This window comes from Ursus maritimus, unplaced genomic scaffold (genome assembly GCF_017311325.1).
Source record: "Ursus maritimus isolate PB19 unplaced genomic scaffold, ASM1731132v1 scaffold_15, whole genome shotgun sequence".
Classification (NCBI taxonomy): domain Eukaryota; kingdom Metazoa; phylum Chordata; class Mammalia; order Carnivora; family Ursidae; genus Ursus; species Ursus maritimus.
The window spans coordinates 16,557,986-16,585,447 of NW_024423897.1; the positions used below are offsets into that span (position 1 = coordinate 16,557,986).

The 27,462-nt window shown below is 37.5% G+C and overlaps 1 protein-coding gene across 2 annotated transcripts; it reads left to right on the plus strand.

The window, feature by feature from the left end:
* Positions 1-1,664: 1,664 nt before the first annotated feature.
* On the plus strand, positions 1,665-27,221 carry SOX30 (SRY-box transcription factor 30). 2 transcript variants are annotated; one of them, XM_008692720.2, is made up of 5 exons: positions 1,665-2,676; positions 4,514-4,753; positions 6,214-6,393; positions 12,765-13,257; positions 26,840-27,221. In XM_008692720.2, the coding sequence occupies exons 1-5, from the start codon at positions 1,665-1,667 to the stop codon at positions 27,219-27,221; spliced, it is 2,307 nt and encodes a 768-aa protein (XP_008690942.2). The 2 variants fall into 2 exon arrangements, with proteins under 2 accessions (XP_008690942.2, XP_040486133.1); XM_040630199.1 differs by lacking the exon at positions 12,765-13,257 and having other exon boundaries at positions 26,840-26,958.
* The last annotated feature ends 241 nt before the right edge of the window (positions 27,222-27,462 follow it).

Below are 27,462 nucleotides of genomic sequence, written 5' to 3' on the forward strand. Positions count from 1 at the left end.
TTTGGTGGGTGTGAAGTGTTCCAAGATAATAAAGTTTGAGAACCAGTGCCCTTGTCTACTCCTGTTTGCCACATTTGACAACAGGTGATTAGAGAATTGGGCACATCTTCTTTGAAAGATAACTTGTCTTGGTTACAAAAATCATCTGCTTCAAGAGAAATCTATAGCTTTTAGTCAGGACATCATTTAGAAATGTAGCAAATGTTAATCCAATATTTCTTTTTCTTTTTCTTGATGAAAATAAGCACAGTCCTAGAAAAGGAGAAGCATAGTCATGGAAAGGACTTGAAGCAGCACCTAACAGGTCTTACTCTTAAGGGCTTACTCTTAAAATAGGTAGTAATTACTATGTAATTATTAGACTATGGCAGTCTTTATTTATCTAACAAGTATTTATTGAATGCCTACGAAAGCCAGGCTCTATGGGTCAGCATTGAGTATTCGATAATGAGCAAAACACTACCTGTCCTCAAGGAGTTAATAGTCAAATAGTGGAGTCACTAGAATAATGACATAAAGAAATACATAATTACGAATTGTGGTAAGAGTTTTAAAAGAAGTGATGGACATATGAGTTCATAAAGATTTGACCTGATTTTCAGAATCAGATAATAAGACTTCTCTGAGAAAGTGACAGTTGAACTGCAATTTAAAAAATGAGCAGGAGGAGGTAAGGAGACACAAGAGAGAAACAGCATTCAAAGCCCCTTTAGGTAGATTGCTGAGAGGCCAGTGTGGCTGGAGTCCATACAGCCCAAGCCATTTGGGGCTTTATATGCTTTGCAAGTATATAGAGCTTTATCACGTGGTCAGTGGGGAATATTTAGGAGAGTGGGGTGTAACAGAACTAGATTTGCACTTTTAAAAAGATCTCTGGCAGCTGGAACACAGTGGAACAAGGAAGAAAAATGGAGACTATTCACACAGCGATGGCAGTATCCAGGTGAAAGATGATGGAAGTTTGGAACTGAGTAATGGCGGTGGAAGCCCAAGTATGTGGACGAATTTGGGATGTATTTTTGCAAGTAGGGCCCAAAGAACCTGGTGATTAATTGAAAGTTTAACTAGTACAGTTATTGTATAAAAGGCGTAGGTGCAAAGTCTCCCCCTTTCCCTCCTGGTACAGATCCAAAGGCTCAAAGTGATGCCCGGGGCCTTTCGTCTATGCCACAGGGCAAATCGCACATACAAGGCCTGGTTCCCCATCTCGCGTAAAGGACTCACTCGACTTTATCCTCCGGAGGTCAGTAGCGTGGAACCGCACCGTTTCCTGGGCAACACCATTGTCGGGCTCTCCCGGCGGGGGAGGGGTAACTAAGGACAACGGCCGGATGAGAACTCCGGAAGAGAGGCAAAGTCAGAGGGGAAAAATGGGCAGCACGTGCCACAGCCTAGGCCATCGCGGGTGATTCGAGGGCTCAGCACGAGGAGAGAGCGGAGGGCGGGAAGGGCCGGAGAATGCGCCTGTGATTGGAGGGCCCGGGGTATTGGGACGTTTGTGATTGGGCGAGGCCGAGACGGAGGGCCGCTTTTGAACCGCGTAGGGTTCTGGGTAGCAAGGACCTTGGAAGGGTCTTAACCGAAAGGGGGAGGGGGAAGGTCGCCAACAAACGGCTGAGCTCACAATCCGGGCCGGGACTAGGCCGGGGCGTCCCCCTCCCCCCATGGAGAGAGCCAGGCCAGAGCCTCAGCCTCAGCCGCGCCAACTGCCGCGGGCGACCCCGCCGCGCCCGCTCCGCCCTGCTCCGCCCCAGCTGCCGGTCGAGGGCGCCTCCTTTAGGGCTGCGGCCGCGGAGCTCCCTCCGTCGCCGCCCACCTCGTGCGCGGCCGCCATTGCGACCGTGGCCTCGTCGTGCGGGGAGGCCCAGGCGTCGGGTGTACAGCCCGCCGCACGGCGGCTGCTGCAGGTGAAGCCGGAACAGGTGTTGCTGCTGCCGCCAGGGCCACCGCTGGCTCAGGCCCAGGACGAAGGCGTCGTCGCCTCGCCCGCACAGGCACGGCTGCTGCAGCTGAGGCCCGAGCTGCTGCTGCTGCCACCACAGCCGCCCGCGTCCGACGGCGCCCCCTGCAGACCCGAGTTGCACCCGGTGCAGCCCCGGGCACTGCACATCAAGGCCGAGAAGCAGGAGCAGGGGCCCGGCTTGGATTCGTCCGCGGGGACGCGAAGGCCTATGGAGGCGGGCTCTAGGGCCTCCAGGGCTGCCAAGGTGGAAGGCCCGGGGCCAGCTCTCGACTGCCGCCGAGGGGACGAGAAGAAGGGCAAGTTGGAGGCGGAGGAGGTCCTGAGGGACGTGGCAAAAGGCGGGGAAGGCAAAAACCTGGCTACCATCAGAGAAGGAGTCATCAAAACGGAGGAGCCCGAGAGACTCCGCGAGGACGGCAGGCTGGGCACGGAGCCCGCGTCCAATGGCCTGGTCCATGGCAGCAAAGAAGTCATCCTAGCTCAGCCATCCAGTGCCTTTGGGCCACACCAGCAAGACCTCAGGATCCCTTTGACTCTCCACACAGTCCCCCCTGGGGCCCGCATCCAATTTCAGGGACCTCCACCTTCAGAGCTGATACGGTTGACTAAGGTCCCCTTGACACCAGTGCCTATTAAAATGCAATCTTTACTGGAGCCTTCTGTAAAAATTGAAACCAAAGATGTCCCGCTCACCGTGCTTCCCTCAGATGCAGGTATTAGACGGCAGGGGAATCTGGTTTTCAAACTTCGTCTGTGTTGCCCCATAGCTGACATGTCAGCAGTTCAGAAGCCTAAACTAGAAAAATAAAATCATGGAACTGATTCATTACAGGGCAAAGGCTGCACAGGTATCACTTCCAATTGACTTGTACATATACCAGTAAAATACACTAACATGTTCCAAGATTCCCAAACATTTTTAAAAAATCTATTTTAAGGCCCAGTGAATGATGAGATTTAGAGGTGACTAATGTTTATATACAAATAGAAATATTCTCACTATAAACAGTTATTTCTGCCCTCAGTTTCTATACTACACTTTAAAATACTGTATTATAGTAGTTCGATATTTTTACATGTATCAAGAAGAAAATTTTATTTTTTTAAAAGATTTTATTTATTTGAGAGAGAGAGAGAGAAAGCACAACCGGGGGAGGAGCAGAGGGAGAGGGAGAAGCAGACTCCCCCCTGAGCAGGGAGGCGGATCTGAGGCTCCATTCCAGGACCCTGGGATCCTGACCCTAGTCAAAGGCAGATGCTTAACTGTCTGAGCCACCCATGCGCCCCAAAAAGAAAATTTTAAATGGTGTTTAATGAAAAAATGTTTATAATCAAACAGGAAAGTTTATACTGAATTTGGAGGTGATTTGTCTTCTTTAAAAATGAACAGTAAACATTTTTTTAAGAGAAAATAGTACATGATTAAATGTAACACTTCAGTATTCTAAAAGCTAAGGATTTATAGAAATATAGAAAATGAAAACTGTAGAATAAGCTAGAAATTGTTTTTAAAAAGTTGACTATAGTTGGCAGTATCAACTACAAATCGATATTTTATCGCTACCCATTATTTACGAATATATGGTTAGAAAATTCTTATTTTAAGATTTAATTCAGACAATTTTATGCCAATGAATGCCATGGAAAATCATATCAGTTCATATTTTCATTAACTTTTATATTTACTGTTTTCTTATTTTCCTTACTGATCCTTTCTCTCCATCTCACCCTCTTGCTTTTATAAACTTCATTTTCTTAAGGAGAGAAAGGGAAAACTTTCTTTATAATACTTATTTAATCCTTTGTGCGTTTTAGAAAAATTAATGTAATCAAGTAACTAAAATAAAGAGAAACAATAAAAGAAATTTATAGACAGTTTTTCTGATGAATTAGGGAAGAGATGTGAATTTAGCCACCTTTATTGTAATTTCAACTGGTTCTGTGACTTTCGAAAAGTCACTTTTATTATTTTTCTTTTATTTTTTCTCCCAGGACATAGAATTAGTGTCAGTGACCCACCTTGGCAAGAGCTTCACCTTCATAATAAAATAGAATATAGTATTATATTATAAATATTTTTACTTGAATGGACACTACAGGGGCATGTAAATGAGTTCCTTTAACCATTTAGGGAACACCTAGCTACTGCTAGGATTATAGTCATGGATAAGTCATAGTTCCTGTCCCCCAGTAGTAGAATTTTTTTAATGGGAAAGAAACTAAATGGTAATTATTGGTAGAGGTATTACCAAGGCCCAAAGAAGTAATAAGCCAACAGTTTACTGTGTCTTCAACACTACTACTCCTACAATATTTTCAACAATATTATTCTTTTGGGGGAAAAAAAGAGTCATTCTAAGCTATAGTTTAGAATGCTGAGTTCAGGGGTTATGAGGCAGTCTGGAATACTGGCAGTTCTTTGACTATAGTTTCTCCCGTTAAAAAATAAATATAGATGAAGGTGCACTTCACTTTAACATTGTGTGTGTGTGTGTGTGTGCGTGTGTGTGTGTGGCACATTAATTCAGTCTCTTAATTTTTGTCATGTAGGAATACCAGATACTCCCTTCAGTAAGGACAGAAATGGTCATGTGAAGCGACCCATGAATGCATTTATGGTTTGGGCAAGGATTCACCGGCCAGCACTAGCCAAAGCTAATCCAGCAGCCAACAATGCAGAAATCAGCGTCCAGCTCGGGTTAGAGTGGAACAAACTTAGTGAGGAACAAAAGAAACCCTATTATGATGAAGCACAAAAGATTAAAGAAAAGCACAGAGAGGAATTTCCTGGTAATCAAATGAAATAAACAAAACTTCTTCCTAATTTCTTTTACATTTATTTAGGTAAAGATTAGGTTAGGTTGAGATTGAAAGACAAAAATGGGTATTTTTTTCTAATTGGATATGTACAATAAAGAGAATAATGGCTAATATTATAGTAATGATTGAATTGATACTGGGCATAGGTCTATTCTTAAATAGAACCAAGTAGAGGATTATGTGGTCTCATATTTGCCAACTAATAACAAACCAGGGGACACAATTTTACTGTGGTTTTGATTAAATATACAGATATGAACTTAATGAAGGTAAAACTCCAGAATTTGAGGCTACAATTTTGCAAATATAATAGAAAATGAAGAGTTAAAATCATAACAACAGAAACAAATATGTATCATACCCTTAAAAGACAATGAAAATCCAGGGATTGACACCATGCTTCATTTTAATGTTATATGGTTATCAGAACATACTTATGTCTTCTTTTTTTTTTTTTTAAAGATTTATCTATTTATTTATTTGACAGAGATAGAGACAGCCAGCGAGAGAGGGAACACAAGCAGGGGGAGTGGGAGAGGAAGAAGCAGGCTCGTAGCGGAGGAACCTGATGTGGGGCTCAATCCCACAACGCTGGGATCACGCCCTGAGCCAAAGGCAGACGCTTAACCACTGTGCCACCCAGGCGCCCCCATACTTATGTCTTCTAACTGCCAAATTTATCCTCATCATGACGTAGTTTGAAACAATTTCTGATTTACTCCCCAGCCATGAGGACATTTAGATTAAGTTTGGGTAAAGGCAAAGTATATGGCCGACATGATCATGCATGATGGGAAAAGAATTATTTTTTTTCTAAAATGTGAGCAGAAAGGTTTTGGGTGTCAGAGGCAACAGTTACAGAGAACCAGTGATTCCCCTGGTTATACAGTCGCTGCATACTGTTAAACTCCAGTCTTCTGACTTTGGAAGGAAATTGGATTGCTTGTGGACTTGAGACTGCCAAGTTTAGGAGAGTGACTCTTTCTAAGCTAGGTATAAAAATAGTGACTGGTCATTAGTGACCATTCCATTGTAAGATATAGACAATTGTATCTCATAGAAAGGGAACAGCAGGAGATGAATAATATCTTACAGGGGCATTATTTTATAGGTAAAGGAAAAGCTTTGGGATTCGAGCTCAATGTCTTTAATGTTGATTTTACTATGGATTCATTATGTGTCTTTAGATACAAGATATTTGACCTCACTCTTCCTTTGAATTATGGATTACAATATTGACAACTAGTTAGGAGCTATATGGATATTAAAATGCACAAAAATCGTACAATAAACTTGGAACAGACACTATAGACAATAACTTATTTTTTTAAATTTAGAAGTATTTTGGATATTTTTATTGTGAAAATAACTATTTAAAGGCTAAATAGGGTCTTTATGTTCAAATTAAAAATCGCTTATCTTCTCCATAGGTTGGGTTTATCAACCTCGTCCAGGGAAGCGGAAACGCTTCCCTCTGAGTGTTTCCAATGTATTTTCTGGTACCACACAGAATATCATCTCTACAAATCCTACAACAATATATCCTTATCGCTCACCTACCTACTCTGTGGTAATTCCCAGCCTACAGAACACCATCACTCATCCAGTTGGTGAGTTTGTTTTATTGTGGATTATGAATTGTTTAATAGCTGTGTGAAAATTTTACCTTAAGTTGAAATTTTGTTTCTCTTAGCTTAAGAATTTTTAGAACAACAATATTCGGGGGGGGGGGAATCAAGAAGAAAGAAAAAACATGAAATTAGAGAAGGAAAAATTTCAGTAGATATGAAAATATTTGGTTTGCCAGTGTAGCAAATGTTCCGTGTATAAAACCTCAGACCTTTTAACCAAATCAGGAGGAGCCCATAGATTAGGCAGATAATGAAGGAAAGGACTGAGGTAATTCAATAGGAAATAGGAGTATCTTTTTACTACCATAATAAAAGAATGGCTTGCTAATGGTATATAGAACATCCTGTTCTGGAATTTAGCAATGATGACAGATCTGTTAAGACCATTCTCTTGCTGCTCTAGATAAGCAGTGGAAGTAATCTATTTTCTCCCAAGTATTTGGTTCTTTATATTGTCTTTACCTAAATTTCTCCTCCATTATCAGTTCTTTTTTTTTTTTTTAAGATTTTATTTATTTATTTGACAGAAAGAGACAGCCAGCGAGAGAGGGAACACAAGCAGGGGGAGTGGGAGAGGAAGAAGCAGGCTCCTAGCAGAAGAGCCTGAGGTGGGGCTCGATCCCAGAACACCGGGATCACGCCCTGAGCCGAGGGCAGACGCTTAACGACTGCGCCACCCAGGCGCCCCCATTATCAGTTCTTTATGACATTCTTGTCTGTTCCTTTTAAGAACCTAAAGCTGAGAAACTAGTGTCTTAGTAACTTGTTGTAGCGCTGTCCATCATGGGTTTGTTCTTCCAGAACCTATTTTAACCATTTCTTAGGCAGAACCTTATACATTCACTAGTTACTATTACTTGTCCTAAAACGACTACTCTTTCCAGTTTCCACCTGCTCAGATCCTTCTGGTAATAAAGCCACCCCTATGTGCTGAGAGGTTTAGATATCTTAAAAATTGACTTCTTAGAATATTACACATTTTTAGTGTTTTTTTCTATGTATCATTATAGCAATTGACAGCAACAAAGCCACAGTCAAGATGTCTATTCTCAAAAGAAAGATGCGGAAAGCTCATTCTATTGCCCTATTCTCTCCCAGCACAGTCAGGCACTTCCACACTTCATTGTTTGGTAGTATCTGCTTTAATCCTGTATTTCAACCTAGGCTTAATTATGCCTTTCTTAACTTACTTTGTTTTGTCTGCTATGTTATTTGTGATTTCTGCTTTCATAATTTTTTCTCTTTATTCCCTTTTCTAAGACCTCTCTTCCATCTGCTTCTATCCATAGTTAAATGCCATATGAGACCATTTGTATTTACTTCATCGAACATTTTCTCAGTTCTGACTTTGAGTTCCTCTACAAATCTTAGGTGTATGCCACCTAAGATCTAGTTATATTAATTTTGTCAATTTGGATTAGAACACTCTGTGAACTTGCTGTTATACCACAGTAATGTATAATTCTTAACGTATCTGCTATGAAAATGAATTGGGGTTCAGAAATCTTACAGTCTTTTTGAGTCAGAAGGAGTTTATTGAGTCTCTCTGTTCTTCTTTCAGTTGCCTTTTATACTGTAATGGCTATTCCACTGATTCTACTGGGTTTCTTCCTTCTGTAAAAGAGTCACTTAGCATTGAGTTTAAGGTTCCTCAAATGTGACTCCTTCAATTTTCCTTTGGACTGCCTAATTTTTATTTGCACTTATGCACTTGGGCTTCTTGTTTTACACATTTGGAAAAGATTTTCATCTTTAAAAGGTTAAACCTCGGCTCAGGGTGTGATCCCGGTATTCTGGGATCTGTCGTTCCTTTTTGATGGGTTCTCTCTGATTTGGTCAGTTAACCATTAACAACTTTCTGATTTTTGAGGCACAGTATTTCCTTCTGGGTTTTTAGCATTATCATATAAAATAACCTTCATTTTAAAATTAATTTTTAATTTTAGTTAGCCCTATTAGCTTTTTTTTTTTTTTTGCCCTAGCCAACATCTGTATTTCCAAAAATCTAATAACCCCAGGATGGACTTTTTTGTCTTTTCTTGTTGCTGTTAGGATCTTAAGTTTAAGTATGTTGTGATCACTACTGCCTAATATTTCATATACAGAATTCATGCACTTTCTAGTAGTCTTTATCCATTATTTGGTTCTCAATCAAGCTTATTGCATTTTACTGTGTATTCTACTAAACCTATTTGTTCTAATTAGTTATTTGTTATGTACTATATCATCCTAGCACATTTTTATCTTATTAAGTCAATCTATTTGAAGTCTAGCAATGTAATTTGGTATTCTCCCTTGTTTTGGTGAATATTTCCATCTCACATGTTTTCTCAGTCTATAGTATATTCCACTGCCATATTTGCATGCCTACCTACCTACCCCCCACCCATAACCTAATGTTTATAAAGTACCAAACATAGGTCAAACTCTGTGCTCGAGACAGAATACACAGGTTTCTTTACAGTCTCCTATCAAAGAGCTTATATGGTAGTTGTAGAAAGGATAGATACCAATACAACTAATTTTACTGTTTCTTTGATAGAATCTATAGTACCTTGTCTGTTATTATTTCTATGGCCAATGCATTATGTTCACTCTGTCTTTCACATTTAATGCCACATCCCACACTCTTCTTCTGTTTTTTGTTTCCAAAAGTGATTACAGCATGATAGTCCAGAATTCTTTTTAGATCTTTCTTATCAACTGTCTTTGATGCTGGTTATGCCAGCATTTTCATTTTATATTAAATATCAAATTTGTTTATTTTAAAGTCTTCTAGAACTCTAGTGGAGGCTATATTTATTTTAGCCTAGCTTTTAAATGTCATTTTATACATATATGAATTTTCTGGTGAATTTTCTGTTCTCTACATTTTATCTCTAAAGCCCAAAATTGGTTTGCCTTATTATACTGTCACTCAGTTGACTTCTTTCATTCTTCCGAATTCATACATTTTCTCTAAATTTTCAATTAAAAAAGTTTACTACTATTTCAGTTCTTTGTTAGTAGATATATGGCGCCTCTTCGGTTTACCCACCTCTTCTTGTTTAACTGAAACAAACCAAAAAACCTCCATTATTCTGATACTATTATAATCCAAAAAAATCTGGTCTTCTCTTTGCCTTACGATCCATTCCAGCAAAATATCATGTCCACGAGAAATACAAATCCAGCTCAAAAATTCCTTGAAAAGAGATGTTGCTCTTTATTATAGGTTTTCTTGAGGGGGCAGGGAAAGAAGAATCACATGGTTCAGCATCTAGTAAGTCATCTCGGGGTTCTCTCCAAAGTACCACTTTTTTTTTTTTTAATCAGTTGCCTGTTTGTCCCAATTCTCCATTTCACATCTTTTTCTCTATATCTCTGCCTGTTACTCTATTTCTTTCTCCTTTCCTTCTCTCTCTGCCTCTTTTTGTCTTTGTTCAGCCACATGTTGATCCTTCTCTCCTTACTACCTCCAGATAGCTTTTTCTTGTAGAGAAATTTGGTCTGTCTTCAGTTTCTGCCATTCTTCACTCCTTCACTATTTATCCCAGTCACACAACAGAAGCCTCGGTGCACCCTTTGTCCAGTCAGTACAGGCAGTGGATTCTTTCCCTTTGGGAAAGGTGGTGGGAAAGTATTGAAAATTAGTAACTTTTTTTTTGTTCTTGTCATACTATACTATAGATGTAGAATTCTGCTCTTTATTTCATGTAATGATTGGATAATGCTAGCTGCTTTACAAGCACCTAAACATAATGGTTTAAAAAGAATTATGGTTTATTTTTATCCATTTAAAGTCTAAAATAGGTATTTCTAGTCAGTGTATGGCTGTCTTTGAAGGAGTGACTCATGGGCACAGACTTCTTCTACCCTGTGGCACTGCCATCTTTAATACGTGGCATCCAAGGCCACTGGACTAGTGTGCATGAACCTGCAGAAGGGGGAAGAACATGGAAGATAATGCATGAAAGGTTTTTAGGGGCCAGTCTCAGAAGTGGTGCACATCTCTTCCACCTTCCATTGGATAGCTCTTGGCCACATAGCAACTCCTCTGACTGCAAGGGAGGCTGGGAAAAGCAATTTAGCTATGTGCTCTAAGAAGAGAAAACATGGGACTGGCTAGTCTTTTCCATACCTTTTCTAAAGTTTGATACATTAGAGCTCTGCCCTTCCCACAAGTCTTCTCTCTTCACTGACAGTTTATGGAGATGACTGGATGTTGCAGACTTTAACTTCCTGCTTAGCAACCAGAATTTAGACATTTAGGACATCTTCCTTATACTTCTATATAACTCTCTATGCATCTATTTTATTTTTAACCCCAGACCAAAACAGTGCCTGACATATGTTAGTTACTTGGTGAATATTGAATTAAAGGAATGCATGATTTATCATCTCATGCCTCATACTGCTTTTTTATAAAAATATCTTTGGTAAAAAAGAACATTTCATGTCAGCTAAAAGATGAGTCCCTTCCTTCTTCAGTAACTGAAATAATATCAGTTGGTCTGTATAGCTCCTTTACTTTGCCTGGGAAGATCATACTTCTTTACTGAGAACTAAGAGCTTCTTGTACTGCTATAGCGAAGAGAAACCTGTGTCAGAGGTAGATTTTAGGAGCAGACGTCTTGAGTGCAGTGATAATTCAATTGCAAGTCAGCTTGGCTTCACAGTTGTTTAGAGAAGGGAGTTCTCCTTATACCAGATCAGTGGTAGAAGTGCTATCAGGTATAGATTTATTCATCAGGGTTTTCTTTTCCATCTAATCATAGGTTTCTTAACTATTATTAGCCAAGTTCTATGCCAAAAACTGGAATGCAGACATGAATGAAAGTGTTCCTGCTCTCAAGCTTCCGGTTTTGTGATTGTGGTCGGTGTGGCAGACAAGGAAACAGAAAGATTTATAATATTTCGTGATAAGCTATAGATTTGTAGATTTATAAATTAAGAGGGAAATTACTTAATGCTTAATCAATCAGGAAGGGCCTAAGGCCTGTGCCTTACAGATGGGAGGGCCCATAACTCTATCAACTACAAGTCAGGACAGCTTCACTCACACCCCGCCCCTGTGTTGTCTGTGCTTCACTGGGTCAGGGGCCATCTTTGAAACAGATAGATAGATCCCTTAATTCCCTATGTGCAGGTTTAAGAGGAGTATTATATGCCTTATCTGGAGAGAAAGAAGGAAGTAAAGATCTTCACTGGGCAAGGCTAAGAGAAGATCCACATTCCTTTCACCTCTCACAGAGACATATTTCTTATCATAGAGTCTGTTCTTGGACTGCATCTTCTATATTAACAGAGATCTGACTGCATGGGAATAAACCAGACCATGACTCTATTGCTATGGCTTCTCTCTGTATTTCTTTGGAAAAGTTTAATTAAGTTTAAGCTAAATGTGTCATTTGAATAACTTGGTAACTCAATTAGTAGTCCTCTCTTGTTCAAGAACATGATTGTTTCACCTACCTATAAAATTCTGCCATATTTGTTATGCCTTGCTGCAATAATACTACTTTCATATCTGTCATAAATTGTTGACCTGTGGCAAGTCCTCTTCTCACCTGGGAATTTCCTTCTGTAATGACATTGACATCGAATGTAATAAAGCAAAATAATTTTACTGATTGTTTATTTTTTCAATTAAAAAATTAAATACCATTTTAATGTCAGTTTAATATAGAGAATTATATGAAATAGTAGAAAAATGACTTGTACACTACCCTGAAATAAGGTAATGTATTTACACAATAGAAATATTCAAAATAAGGTTAATATATTTACACAATACAAATATTCAAAATAAGGTTAATATATTTACACAATAGAAAATTCAAACAGTAGCAATAGATACATAATAAAAGTCTAGCTTTTCTTTCTGCCCCATTGCCCTGTTCCCTTCTCCCAGATGATTGTTCCTTAAAAGTAACCACTGTCAATAGTTTCATATTATTTTTTAAAGAAACATTTATACATACACATTAGCATTTGTATGTATTCATCTGTCACTCAATCACTCAATTTTATTCATTTATTTATCCATTCAGAAATATTTATTGATTGCCTATTCTGTGCCATACAGAATTTTGAGTGCCTGGAGATACAGCAGGGAGCAAAACAGGTCTCTCCTCTCATGTCACTTAGAATCTAGATGGGAAAGAGAGACAAAAAATGTAAAATATGTAAACAAAATTATTTCAATTTGTTCAAATACTGTAAAGAAGATAGAGTGGTGTGATGTGGTAATGTTATTAGGTGAGGTGGTTAGTGAAGGCTTCTAGTTGTACAGCTTTTTAAATTCTGAAAAAAGAAAAACATGGAGCAACTCAATTAATGCCAGACCTATGCTATTTTTATTTCTAAAGGTGATGCCCCACCTGCCATCCAGCTGCCCACACCTGCAGTCCAGCGCCCAAGCCCCATCTCACTTTTCCAGCCCAGCGTCTCCAGTACTGCCCAGGTGGCCGTCCAGGCTCCAAGTCTGCCCCTCCGCCCAGCACTCCCACCCCAGCGCTTTGCTGGGCCCTCCCAAACAGACACTCATCGGCTGCATTCTGGAGCCAGTCGCTCTGTGAAGAGACCCACTCCTGTCTCTCTGGAGAACACCAACAGGATTCCAACTAGTGCAAGTACTGCCCATGCCAGATTTGCGACCTCAACCATCCAACCTCCGAAGGAGTATCCCAGCGTTTCCACTTGTCCCAGAAGTGCTCCAATCCCCCAGGCTCCTCCTATTCCACACTCACATGTCTACCAGGCTCCTCCCCTTGGCCACCCAGCCACGTTGTTTGGGACACCACCGCGATTTTCTTTTCATCACCCTTACTTCCTACCTGGACCTCACTACTTCCCATCAAGGTAAATGAACATTTTTTTCTTTCACCTAAAGACACATATAGCTAGTGAATTTTTACCTCTGAAGATACCCCTTTTTTATTTAAAAAGGGACTTCCTCAATTCTGGTTGGAATCTGATTTAGATTAGAGGCTGAATAGGGACCAAGCAGTTAACATAAATACATGAAGGAGGCTATTTGAGGACTAGGAGGGCCAAAGAACTGCCCCATCTAATGGGGTAGCTGGTACTCAGCTGTAGCTGATTGTTGCCATGAGATAATACAGGCTTTGGTGTTATCAGATCTGATTTTTCGGAAAAATCAGTTATAAGGGTCTTTAAGATCACTTAGTCACCGCCCCCCATACCTTATTGTATAGAGTTCTGCTTCTCAGACTTACTTTTATATGTATTTCATTCATATGTGATCTTGTTACAATGCAGATTCTGAGTCAGTAGGCCTGGGTTAGAGCAGTGTCCTATACAAGGGTATAATAGGCCTGATACTCTGCATTTCTAACAAGTTCCTAAGTGATGCCAGTTCTGTTGGTTTGTAGACCAAACTTTGAATAGCAATGGTATAGAGGAGAATGCTTGGTCTGGGAGGTTAAATGACTTGTTCAAAGTTATACAGTGGTCTTTTTAACCAAAAAAATTCCCATATAAATTATCAGTAAAGGAATTGATTTTTATAGGAAAGCATCTAGGGAAAACAAATTTGTAACTTTTCATTTTGGAGTGATAGAATTTAGCTTCCTTGCAAACATTCTAATAGAGTCTAACTTCTACTTTTCAATTGCTGTTAAGTGTATAAACAGAGACAGTTTCTGCTGAGATCAGAGTGTTACATGTCTAATACCAATCTTCCATTGTTACTTATTTAGGAAAGTAAAATTACTTCCCACTTAGGCATACCAATAGCACAAAGAACTTTTCAGGTATATATTATGTTACTTCAACTCATAATAGGATTGCTTGCTTTCAAGTCCTTAGCCCAGTTTGCCACAACCATTCCCCATTTTATAGCTTAGTGATGGTCAAGGGGATGGTGGCTCATGTTCTGGTGTGACTCTTTGCTGTTAGAAGAGGCAATATAGAACTTTTTTTTCTCAAAGCATTATGGTTGTGCATTTTGACTTATTTGGTGGCTTCCTGAAGAATTGGTTCAAGGGCTTACTTTTGTTTCACTCACCTCAAAACACTCTCAGGGTCTGAGTTGTCTTTCAAGTAGTGTTTGTGAAAAATATTCAAAGGCATATACTACCCTCAGCTTTCAACAGATGGGGCAAGCAGCAGGCAGACTGAAAAACCTAGAAGAGACTGGGAATGGAGTTACATGGGGGAATAAAGGCTTTGAAAATCTCCCCTGTATACTGGGAAATCCAGAATGGCACACACATGTCCGGGGCTAGACACATATTCAGCAAACACCTGAGAAGACTGTAAGCTTTCACCTCTGACTGATCTTTAGGCTCTGTATGAGTAGGAAATCAAGTCTAAGAAAGGACTGTAAACAGCCTGGCTAAGCACTGAAGGAGTGCCCTAACTCAGAACCAATCTGCAAAGACTGGGAGGGTGTTTTTTGCTCTGGTTTGTTTCATTTGGCTCTACATGTTTAAGGAAACCTCTGCCAAATCACTAAGTTAGTAGAACAGAGACTTAAATAATCACAAAAGGCAAAGAATGAAGTCTTTACAAAAGTAGTTTAGACAAGTCACCAATGAAACACATAAGTACAACTCCAAAGAAGCAACAGTATCATACCCTGGGGAGGGGCAGAAATCTGATTTTTAGAAATACTAAATTATAATACTCCAAATGTCAAGTTTTCAACAAAGGAGAGGCAGAGAAAGAATCTTAAGGCTCCTTTCTCAGTGTGGAGCCTGATGCAGGCTCAATCTCACGACCCTGAGATCATGACCTGAGCAGAAAATCAAGAGTTGGTTGCTTAACTGACTGAGCCACCCAGGCGCCCCTCTTACTCTTGATCTTAGAGAAAAAGCTTTCAGCTTTTCACCATTGAGTATGATGTTAGCTATGAATACTTTAAATAATGGATAGATCATTCCTCCAAAATGGGTGAAGATTATAAGGAAATAGAAAACTGTACAACACTGTAAACCAACTACGTAACAGGCATATATAATGCTTCACCCAATGACGGAATATAGATTCTTGACAATTGCACATAGGATAGACCGTATGTTAGATCACAAAGCAAGTCTCAAAAGTGTTTAAAAAGATTTAAATCATGCAAAGTTTATTCTCCAACCATGATAGAATAACAGAAAAATTACAGCTGCAATGACCTACATTCAAAAAGGAAGACCTCAAATCAACAACAACTTGACACTTAAGGAACTAGAAAAAGAAGAACAAACAAAACCTAAAGCTTGCAGAAGAAAAGAAATGATCAGAGGTAAATAAAGAATAAAAAACAAAAGAGAGTTTAATGAAATAAAAGAAAATCAACAAAAGTTAGCTTTTTAAAAAGATCAATTGAATTGATGAAACTTTAACCAGATTGACTAAGAAAAAAAAAGAGAATCATAAATACTAAAATGAGATGTGAAATTGGGTACATTGCTACCAACTTTACAAAAATAAAAATGACTGTAGGAGAATACAGTGGATAATTGTACACCAACCAGTTAGATACCTGGATAAAGTGGACAAATAAGTGAATTACCAAACTAACACAAAAAGAAATAGCAAATCTGAACAGACCTATATTAAGAGATTGAATCAGTAATCAAAAACTTCCCAGCAAAGAAAAGCCCTGGGCTAGATAGCTTCATTGGTGAATTCTACCAAACATTTAAAGAGGTATTAAAACCAATTCTCAAATTCTTCCCAAAAATATGAGGGAACACTTCTAGGACCAGCATTACTCTGCTACCAAAGCCAGACAAAGATATCAAGAGAAAGAATATTACAGACCAATATATCTTATGACTATAGTTGTAAAATATGCTCAATAAAATGCTAGCAAACTGAATCCAGCAGCATATTAAGAGGATTATATACTAAGACCAAGTGAGATTTACCCCAGGAATGTACGTGTGGTTCAACATCTGAAAATCAATCAGTGTAATACACCTTATAAATAGAACGAAGGAACAAAACCAACTGATCACCTCAATTGATGCAGAAAAAAAAGCATTTGATAAAAATCCAACACCTTTTTGTTATAAAAAACAATTCCTGATTGCAAAACTGAATCGTCAGACTAGGAATAGAAGTGAACTTGCTCAACGTGATAAAGGGCATCTTTGAACAAAACCCACAGTTAATATCATCTTCATTGATGAAGGACCAAAAGCTTTCCCCCTGAGATTGGGAACCAGAAAAGGATGTCTGCTTTCACAATTAGTATTCAACATTGTACTAAAAGTTTTAGCCAGAGAAATTAAGCAAGAAAAAAAAGACATCCAAAACAAAAGAAATTAAATTATCTCTTTTTGCTCATGATCCTATGTATGGAAAATCCTATATATAGAAAATTCTAAAGAATCTGCAAAAGTTTATTAGAGTTAATGATAAGTTGCAGGTATACAATCAATATACATAAATCACTTGAATTTTCTATACACTAGCAATGAGAAATCCAAAAAAGGAAATTAAGAAAACAATTCTATTTAAAGTAGCATCAAAAAGAGTAAAATACCTAGGAATATATCTAACCAAGGAGAGGTACAAGACTTATAAACTGAAAACTATAAATCATTACTAAAAGAAAGTTCTAAATAAATACAAAAGTATTTATGTTCATGCATTAGAAGACTTAATATTGTTAAGAAGACTGTACTTCCCAAAGTGATTTGTAGAATCAATACAGTCCCTCTCAAAAATCCCAATGACTTTTTTTTCACAGAAATGGAAAAGCTGACCCTAAAGTTTATAGGGAATTATAAGTGACCCAGAATAGTTTTAAAACAATCTTGAGAAAGGGGAACAAAGTTGGAGGACTCACAATTCTGATTTCATACTTACTACAAAGGTACTATATCAAACAATGTGGTATCAAGAGAATGAAAGACAAGTCACAGACTGGGAGGAAATATTTGCAAAAGATGTATCTGATTAAGGACTGTTATATAAAATGTGCAAAATATTGAATTCTTAAAACTCAACAATAAAACCACCTGTTAAAAATGGACAAAAAATCTGAACAGACAGCTCACCAAAGAACATATACAGATGGCATTTAAGCACGTGAAAAGATGTTTCACATCATATATCTTTAGGGAATTATAAGTTTAAGTGGGATACCACTACAAACCTATCAGAATCGCCAAAATCCAAAATATGGACAACACCAAATACTGGTCAGGATGTGGAACAAAGCAAATTCTAATTCATTGCTAGTGGGAACGCATAATGGTACAGTCACTTTGGAAGACAGTTTGGCAATTCCTTATAAAACTAAAAATACTCTTACCACATGATCCTTGGTATTTACCACCAAAAAAAAAAAAAAGAAAGAAAGAAAGAAAGAAAGAAAGAAAGAAAGAAAGAAAGAAAGAAAGAAAGAAAACGTGTTTACACAAAAACCTGCACACAGATGCTTATAGCAGTTTTATTCATAGTTATCAAAACAGAAGCAATCAAGATGTCCTTCAGTAGGTGAAAACTGCTACCTATAAACAGTGGAATATCATTATATTAATATAATTAAAATTAATATGATATATTAAAAAGAAATGAACTATCAAGCCATGAAAAGACATGGAGGAAACTTACATGCATACTACTAAGTGAGAGAAGCAATGAATAACATTGTATTTTTGCCTTACAGAAATTTTTATATGCAAAGCAGAATAGCATATTGAATCTCCATGTAACCATCACTCAATAATTATCAACAGTTTAGCTATTCTTAGTTCATTAATTTCTTTTGCTTTTGGGGGGGAAGTGTTTTAAGTATTTTAAAGTGAATGCATTTAAAGTGAATGCATAGATGCAAATAATTGCATGTAATTTCATACATACATCAGTATGTCATTTACTAGTTAGGGACTTGAAAAAATGACCTACTATTTTCATACCTGAAAAATTAATAACTCCTTATCATCTAACCACTAACTGACTTGTTGAATTTTCCTCCATTGTCTCAAACTCTCTTTTTACTATCAGTTCGTATAAAACAGGATCTAAGCAAGATACACACATTGGATGTGATTATGTTTCTTAAGCCTCTTTCATGCTAAAATATACTCTATCCTCTTTTATTATTTTTTAATGCCATGAATTCATTGAAGAAACACATTATCCTCATCCTGGATTTTGCTTATTTTATCCTTGGGTATTATTTACATGTTACCTTATTACCCTTTTCTCCCTGTAAAATGATAGATCTTGCAACTTGATTAGATTCAGTTTTAATTTTTTTTCTTTTACTCCCCCTGTCTTTTCTTTCTTTTTCTTTCCTCTTGCTTTCTCTTTTCTTGGCAATGATACCTCATGGGTAGTGCTGTGTAATTTGCATTGTATCACATCAAGAGGTACACAAAGTCTGTTTTTCTCTAATAGTGATGTTGTGAATGATCTGTCGGTTCAGGTATTATCACTTCTCAATTCTTGGCTGTACAGTAGCATCACTTGAAGAGTTCAGACCAAATAAATTAGAATTTTTGTGGGTGTAGGACCCAGGCAGCAGTATTTTTTAAAAGCTTCTCCAGGTGATTGTAATGGTCAGCTAAGGTTGAGAAATACCAGTGTAATGATTTTAGTAGCTATGGGGATTGTTGCCTAGAGCCATGGGATTGCAAAGTGGTGATTTTCTGATTCAGTCTTCCTTCACTCATTAACTAGAATGCTTTTTTTGGAGAAAGACTTACCCTCATCAGTTGGTTACTCTGAAATACAGAAGGGTAGGATAAATTCTTGATTTTTCCCCTCATATCACTGAGTTTTGTTTTGTTTTAGGAATACCATTATGAACAAGTAGATTTTTGTATATTTGGTATGTTTTGATACATTGCAGTCATTATCATATCTTTTGATGCTCAAATTATCCTTTTGTCTTTTATTTGTCTAGTTGGCTACAGGTTGGGTCCTGTGTCCTTAATCTTTGATAGCTTTTTTTGTTCTCTGGCACAATATGTCCTAGGTTTATCTTGTACATTTTGCACGTACCAGACCTGGAATCAGACATTTTACCCAGAAATCCAGGTTCCTTTTACTGAAATCACAATTTGGGCAATAGGCATGCTTATTGCTACTAAATTAATAAAGTCTCTAAAGATTTTCAGTGGAAAATATGAGAAAACATGTATTTTTTTGAATGAGAAAAATAATTCATGAGTATATATTGATATTTCCAAAATAAATTTAATATTGTAGTTTCAAATGAAGTTCTTTGATTTTACGTGCTAGTATCTTGTCCTCCTAAAAATCTTGCTTCCTAATGATAATAACATATTTGCTTTATCTTACTAAACATGTTCTTTTTCTGATATATGTGTGAGTGTGCATACGTGTAGAGAGAATAGCTTCAAAAGAGTTATATCAATAGTTTCAAAACCATGATATTCATGATATTATCATGAACAATAAAATTACCAAATGCAGTTTAAGATTTGTTTGTGATTCTTTTCTCTTTATGGTGTATCTTACCAGGAAGGCACAATAAAAATATCAGATTTAAAGTATCTTGAAATAATATTTCTGTGTGTAGTTAAGGCAACTATAACTTGATATAACTGGGGTTCATTTGTTTTCATTTGCTTTTAATTTTTAGGGATTACTTTTTAAAATACTGCATTTGTTTTAAAATTATGTAAAGTAATTACATGGTTTCAAAGTCAAAACGATAATACAAAGTCCATTCTGAGAAGTCTAGCTTCTTTGCCTGTCTCTTCCCCTCTTCCATCTTGCCTCCCACATGCCACCATTTCAGTTAGATTTTGTTCTATCTTTGCATTCTTTCTTTTTGAAAATCAATGTAAAACATACATGTATGTGTGTGTTTCTGAATACATTATTACACGTAACTTCTTGTAAGACTCAATAATAATACATTAAAAGTGTTTCTAGTTTCTAAAGTACTCATAGATATCCTTTCTCAAGTTCCTCCTGACAGATCTTTTAAGTTGGCAGAACAGGTGATATTATCTGTTTTATATAAGGAGCCCAAGGCTCAGAAAGATTGAGGTTTTTTTAAGGTTACCAGGTTTTTAAGTGGCAGAGCTAGAACTAGTACTCAGGTAGTGTGGCTCAGTAGTTAGGAGAACAAGTTCTACAGTTAGCTTGCCTGATTCTATTTCACTACTTGCTAATTATATGACTTTGAGCAAATTACTCGATTTCTTGAAGGTTCTCTTCCCTCATGTGTAAAATGGAGATATAGTATCTGTCTCATATGGTTGTTCTAAATAATGATTGAGATAGCACATAAACTCCTTAGCTAATGCCTAGAGAACATAGTAAATGCTTATTACATGTTGGCTAATATTATCATTCTAATACTTCTAATTGATGCTTTTCCCACTACACCACATTGATTCTAAACTTATTCATTTTCATCCATGCAACCTTCTAGGATTACTCTGATCTTAATTGATCTGTTTTCTGAACATAACGTGTTTTTACCATACCTTTATAGCCATGTAATGTTTGCAGTTTGCATTATAGACTTCAGCACATAGGTATATAGTCTAGTATATACCTAAATTCTAGATCTTTTTTAAAAATTAAATTCTCCACCAAGTCTTGAATAATAAGGACATTGAGTCCTGAAAACAAATAGTGGTTAAATTGTTTCTAGCTGAAGGGAGGGCTTTGTGGAGGAGAGGAATCTGTGTAATCCAGTGGATGGAGGGACCTGAGGGTAGAAGAGCTACAGGAGCAAAGTCACACTAGCTAGAAGGATAACGCGCTCCGGATGTATGTGTTATAGTAAAAATGCCTGAAGGAAGATGTGGCAAAAGGAAAGGAAATCTGAAGCATTTTGGAACTTTAGCCTCATTATGGTGATATTTAACATGGGCAAGGCCCCAGCACCTGGGAGATTTGGGGATGGGATACCAAACCACCCAAGATACCCCTTATTTTCAAAGAGTTTGAGATAGCATCTAGTATGTCGATTGTACTTATATTTTAAAGGGAAGAAAACAAAGTTGACCTTTTTTTAAAAAAAATGTGGGAGCATGAAGTAAAACCCTCAACTTGTAAGTTTTGCTGGGTGTGGTTATTACGTTTATGTTATCTGTCACTAGATGGAGTCCATGAGCCCGGGGAACTCTAGCTTGGACTTTTATATACCCCTTTCTATGATTCCTATTCTGTGCCTTTGAAAGGGAGAAAACTCTAAAAAAAAAAAAAAACACCAAAAAACAAATGGGATTGGATGGCAGAATTTTTAGACTTGCCTTAAAAAAGCAGTTTGTTAAACAGCAAAATAATCTTTTCAGTTGTTCACATTGCAAAAATTTTATTTGGAAAAGATCTTTCAAACCACAGTTTAATATCCGTTCTAATCTTTCTGATAGGAAGACTGTTTTTAACTTATTATGGAGAGTCAGTTACAAAGTTAAGTTGTTGTCCTTTGTTCCAATGCCACAGCCCCCCTGCCCAGGAACCCTTGTTTTTTTTTTGTTTTTTTTTTTTAAGTATAGGTGGCACACAATGTTATATTAATTTCAGATGTACAACAAAGTGACTTCATGAGTTTATACATTATACTATGTTCATAATAAGTATAGCTACCATCTGTCCCCATACATTGCTATTACAATATCATTGACTATATTCTATACCTTTTGTTCCTGTGACTTATTTACTTTATAACTAGAAGACTGTATCTCCCACTCCCCTTCACTTATTTTGCCCAACCTCCCACCCCTGTCTCTTCTGGCAACCATTAGTTTGTTCTCTGTATTTGTAGTTCTGATTCTGCTTTTTATTTATTTTTTAGATTCCACTTACAAGTGAAATCATAGTATTTGTCTTTCTCAGTCTGATTTATTTCACTTAGCATGATGCCCTCTAGGTCTCTTTATGTTGTCACAAATGGCAAGATCTCATCCTTTTTTTATGGCTGCACAATATTCCTCTGTGTGTGTGTGTGTGTGTGTGTGTGTGTGTGTGTAAAACACATTTTCTTTTTTCAAATTAACATATAATGTATTACTGGTTTCAGAGGTACAAGTCTGTGATTCATCAGTCTTATATAATAACCAGTGCTCATTATATCACATGCCCTCCTTAATGTCCATCACCTAGTTACCCCATCCTCCATCTCCCCACCCCTCCAGCAACCTTTAGCTTGTTTCATATGATTAAGAGTCTCTTATGATTTGTCTCCTCTGGTTTCATCTTGTTTTATTTTTCCCTCCCTTTCCCTTTGATCCTCTGTTTTGTTTCTTAAAATCCACGTATCAGTGAGATCATATAATTGTCTTTCTCTGATTGAGTTATGTCATCTAACATAATACCCCAGTTTCATCCATGTCATTGAAAATGGCAAGGTTTCATTTTTTTGATGGGTAATATTCCATTGTATATATATTACCACATCTTCTTTATCCATTCATCTGTCGATAGACATCTGGGCTCTTTCCATAGTTTGGCTATTGTGGTCATTGCTGCTATAAACAATGGGGTGCAGGTGCCCCTTCGGATTACTACATTTGTAGTAATCTTTGGAGTAAATACCCAGTAGTGCAATTGCTGAGTCGTAGGGTAGATCTATTTTCAACTTTTTGAGGAACCTCCATACTGTTTTCCTTGTGTTCCTACCAACAGTGTACGAGGGTTCCCCTTTCTCCACATCCTCGCCAACATCTGTCATTTCCTGACTTGTTAATTTTAGCCATTCTGACTGGTGTGAGGTGGTATCTCACTGTGGTTTTGATTTGTGTTTCCCTGACGCCAAGTAATGTGGAGCACTTTTTCATGTGCCTGTTGTCCATTTGGATGTCTTCTTTGGAGAAATGTCTGTTCATGTCTTCTGCCCATTTCTTGATTGGATTATTTGGTCTTTGGGTGTTGAGTTTGATAAGTTCTTTATAGATTTTGGATACCAGCCCTTTACTTGATATGTCATTTGCAAATATCTTTTCCCAATCTGTCAGTTGTCTTTTTGTTTTGTTGACTGTTTCCTTTGCTGTGGAAAAGCTTTTTCCCTTGATGAATTCCCAGTCGTTCATTTTTGCTTTTGTTCCCTTTGCCTTTGGAGACATGTCTAGCAAGAAGCTGCTGTGGCCGAGGTCACAGAGGTTGTTGCCTGTGTTCTCCTATAGGATTTTGATGGATTCCTGTCTGACATTTAGGTCTTTCATCCATTTTGAGTCCATTTTTGTGTATGGTGTAAGGAAATGGTCCAGCTTCATTCTTCTGCATGTGGCTGTCCAATTATCCCAACACCATTTGTTGAAGAGACTGTCCTTTTTCCATTGGATGTTCTTTCCTGCTTTGTCAACGATTAGTTGACCATAGAGTTGAAGGTCCATTTCTGGGTTCTCTATTCTATTCCATTGATCAATATGTCTGTTTTTGTGCTGGTACCATACTGTCTTGATGATTATAGCTTTTGTAATATAGCTTGAAGTCCAGAATTGTGATGCCACCAGCTTTGGTTTTCTTTTTCGACATTCCTTTGGCTATTCGGGCTTTTCTTGTTCCATACAAATTTTAAGACTATTTGTTCCAGCTCTGTGAAAAAAGTTGATGGTATTTTGATAGGGATTGCACTGAATGTGTAGATTGCTCTAGGTAGCATAGACATTTTAACAATATTTGTTCTTCCAATCCATGACCAAAAAAAACAAACGTTCCATGTTTTTCCATTTCTTTGTGTCTTCCTCAATTTCTTTCATGGGTGTTCTACAGTTTTCTGAGTACAGATCCCTTGCGTCTTTGGTTAGGTTTATTCCTAGGAATCTTATGGTTTTGGGTGCAGTTACAAATGGGATTGACTCCTTAATTTCTCTTTCTTCTGTCTCATTGTTAGTGTATAGAAATGCCACTCATTTCTGTGCATTGATTTTATATCCTGCCACATTGTTGAATTCCTGTATGAGTTCTAGCAATTTTGGGGTGGAGTCTTTTGGGTTTTCCACATACAGTATCATGTCATCTGTGAAGAGTGAGAGTTTGACTTCTTTGTTAACAATTCAGATGCCTTTTATTTCTTTTGTTGTCTGATTGCTGAGGCTAGGACTTCTAGTGCTATGTTGAAAAACAGTGGTGATAGTGGACATCCCTGTTGTGTTCCTGACCTTAGTGGAAAAGCTCTCAGTTTTTTCCCCATTGAGAATGACATTCACTGTGGTCTTTTCATACATGGCTTTTATGATATTGAGGTATGTACCCTCTATCCCTACACTGTGAAGAGTTTTAATCAAGAAAGGATGCTGTACTTTGTCAAATGTTTTTTTCTGTAACTATTGAAAGGATCATATGGTTCTTGTCCTTTCTTTTCTTTATGTAGTGTATCACATTGATTGATTTGTGGGTGTTGAACCACCCTTCCAGCTTGGGAATAAATCTCAGTTGGTTGTGGTGAATAATCCTTGTAATGTACTGTTGGATCCTATTGGCTAGTATCTTGGTGAGAATTTTTGGATCCATGTTCATCAGAGATATTGGTCAGTAATTCTCCTTTTTGGTGGGTCTTTGTCTGTCTTTGGGATCAAGGTAATGCTGGCTTCATAGAAAGAGTTTGGAAGTTTTCCTTCTGTTTCTATTTTTGCAAACAACTTCAGAAGGTAGGTATTAATTCTTCTTTAAATGTTTGGTAGAATTCCCCTGGGAAGCTATCTGGCCATGAGCTCTTGTTTGTTGGGAGATTTTTGATTACTCCTTCAGTATCCTTGCTCATTATGGGTCTGTTCAGGTTTTCTATTTCTTCCAGTTTCAGTTTTGGTAGTTTATATGTTTCTAGGAATGCATCCATTTCTTCCAGATTGCCTGATTTGTTGGCATATAGTTGCTTATAATATGTTCTTATAATTGTATTTTGCCAGTGTTGTTTGTGATCTCTCCTCTTTCATTCATGATAAAATACATCATCTTTATCCATTCGTCTATTGATGGACACTTAGGCTGTTTCCATTTCTTGGCTATTATAAATAATACTGCAATAAACATAGGGGTGTGTATATCTTTTTGAATTGGTGTCTTCATTTTCTTTGGGTAAATATCCCATAGTGGAATTATTGGATCATATGGTATTTCTATTTTTAATCTTTGAGGAACCTCCATGCTGTTTTTCATGGTAGCTGTACCAATTTACATTCCCACCAACAGTATATGAGGTTCCTTTTTCTCCACATCCTTGCCAACACTTGTTATTTTTTTGTCTTTTTGACTTTAGCCATTCTCACAGGTGTAAGATGATATCTCATTGTGGTTTTGATTTGCATTTCCCTGGTGATGAGTGATGTTGAGCATCTTTTTGTGTGTCTGTTGGCCATCTGTATATCTTCTTTGGTAAAATGCCTATTCAGGTCCTCTGCCCATTTTTTAATCAGATTGTTTTTTGGTGTTGAATTGTAGTTCTTTTTATATTTTGGATACTATTGGATATGTCATTTGCAAATATCTTCTCCCATTTAGTAGGCTGTCTTTTAGTTATGTTGATTGTTTTCTTTGCTGTGTAGAAGCTTTTTATTTTGATATAGTCTCGATCATTTATTTTTGCTTTTGTTTCTCTTGCCTTAAGAGACATACCTACAAAAATGTTGTTATGACCGTTGTCAAAGAAATTATTGCCTGTGTTCTCTTCTAGGACTTTTATGGTTTCAGGTCTCACATTTAGGTCTTTAATCCATTTTGAGTTTATTTTTGTGTATGGTGTTCAAGGGTGGCCCAGTTTCATTCTCTTTACATGTAGCTGTTCAGTTTTCCTAGCACCATTTATTGAATACAGCCTTTTCCCCATTGTATATTCTTGTCTCTTTTGTCATAAATTAATTGACCATATAATCATGGATTTATTTCTGGGCTCTCTGTTCTGTTCTATTGATCTATATGTCTATTTTTGCTCCAGTGCCATACTGTTTTGATTACAATAGCTTTGTAGTATATCTTGAAATATGGAATTGTGATATTCCAGCTTTTTTTCTCCTCAAGATTGTGTTAGCTATACAGAGTCTTTCATCATTCCACACAAATTTCAAGAATTACTTATTCTAGTTTTGTGAAAAATGCAGTTGATGAGTAGCTATTGATTCCAACCCAATTATATATCCCCCTGGTAAGTTTTGTTTCAAATACTAGTAAAAACAATTGTTTTTACTTACTAAGTATTGATTTTTAGCACAATATAACACATGCCTACATTTCCAAAACGTTACATGGTGTCATGAGAGGAAAGCCCAGATTAGCAATTTTTCTTTATCAAGGTTGTCAAAGGTAAGAAGCCCAAGTTTGATACTAGATAATAGCTCTGGTGAGTCACAAGCTTACTTTGCCATTTATTTTATGTTGGGACTTGATAATAGTAAAAGAGCAGATGAATACATGAAGTGGTTGCAGAAAGTTATCTTGGGAACTTTCCAGGCCCCAAAGACAATGCAGTTAAACTTGCTCAATTAGTCTGTATGCAAGGCAGCATGGGGGCAAGGTATGATCTAATTCCTTTTTTGTCTTTCTGCTACAGCACGTGCCCTTATAGTCGGCCTCCCTTTGGCTATGGAAATTTTCCAAGTTCAATGCCAGAATGCCTTGGTTATTATGAAGACAGGTACCAAAAACATGAGGCTATGTTTTCAGCTTTAAATAGAGACTATCCTTTTAGAGACTACCCAGATGAACGCACACACAGTGAAGATTCTCGGAGTTGTGAGAGCATGGATGGGACCTCTTACTATAACAGTCATAGCCACGGTGGGGAAGAATACTTAAGTCCCATGCCTCAGCTGGACATTGGAGCCTTGGAGAATGTCTTCACAGCCCCAACATCAACTCCCTCTAGCATCCAGCAAGTCAATGTCACTGACAGTGATGAGGAGGAAGAAGAAAAAGTGCTCAGAAATTTATAATTTTAAAACAAATATGCACAGAAAATAAACATTTCTTAAAATATATTCTGGGTCAGTTGGTGTGAGAAAAAAAAGCCTACGATACTTTGCTGAGAGTTTTCAGCCATGATTTGAGGAGTCATATCAAACAATTTATACCTTCATAAAGTTTTGATTAGTGAAACTGGAGTCCTGATGTTTCATCGTAGGAGTATTTAAGATATGAGATAGTTTATTTTTGTGGCTGAAATTTGTATCAACA

What these genes read in the sequence shown, in the direction of transcription:
- SOX30 (XM_008692720.2), top strand. Translation starts at nt 1,665, where the DNA reads ATGGAGAGAGCCAGGCCAGAGCCTCAGCCTCAGCCGCGCCAACTGCCG. An exon ending in CGTGCTTCCCTCAGATGCAG is followed by an intron (nt 2,677 to 4,513) that starts GTATTAGACGGC and finishes TTTGTCATGTAG; the next exon opens with GAATACCAGATACTCCCTTC. An exon ending in CACCATCACTCATCCAGTTG is followed by an intron (nt 6,394 to 12,764) that starts GTGAGTTTGTTT and finishes TTATTTCTAAAG; the next exon opens with GTGATGCCCCACCTGCCATC.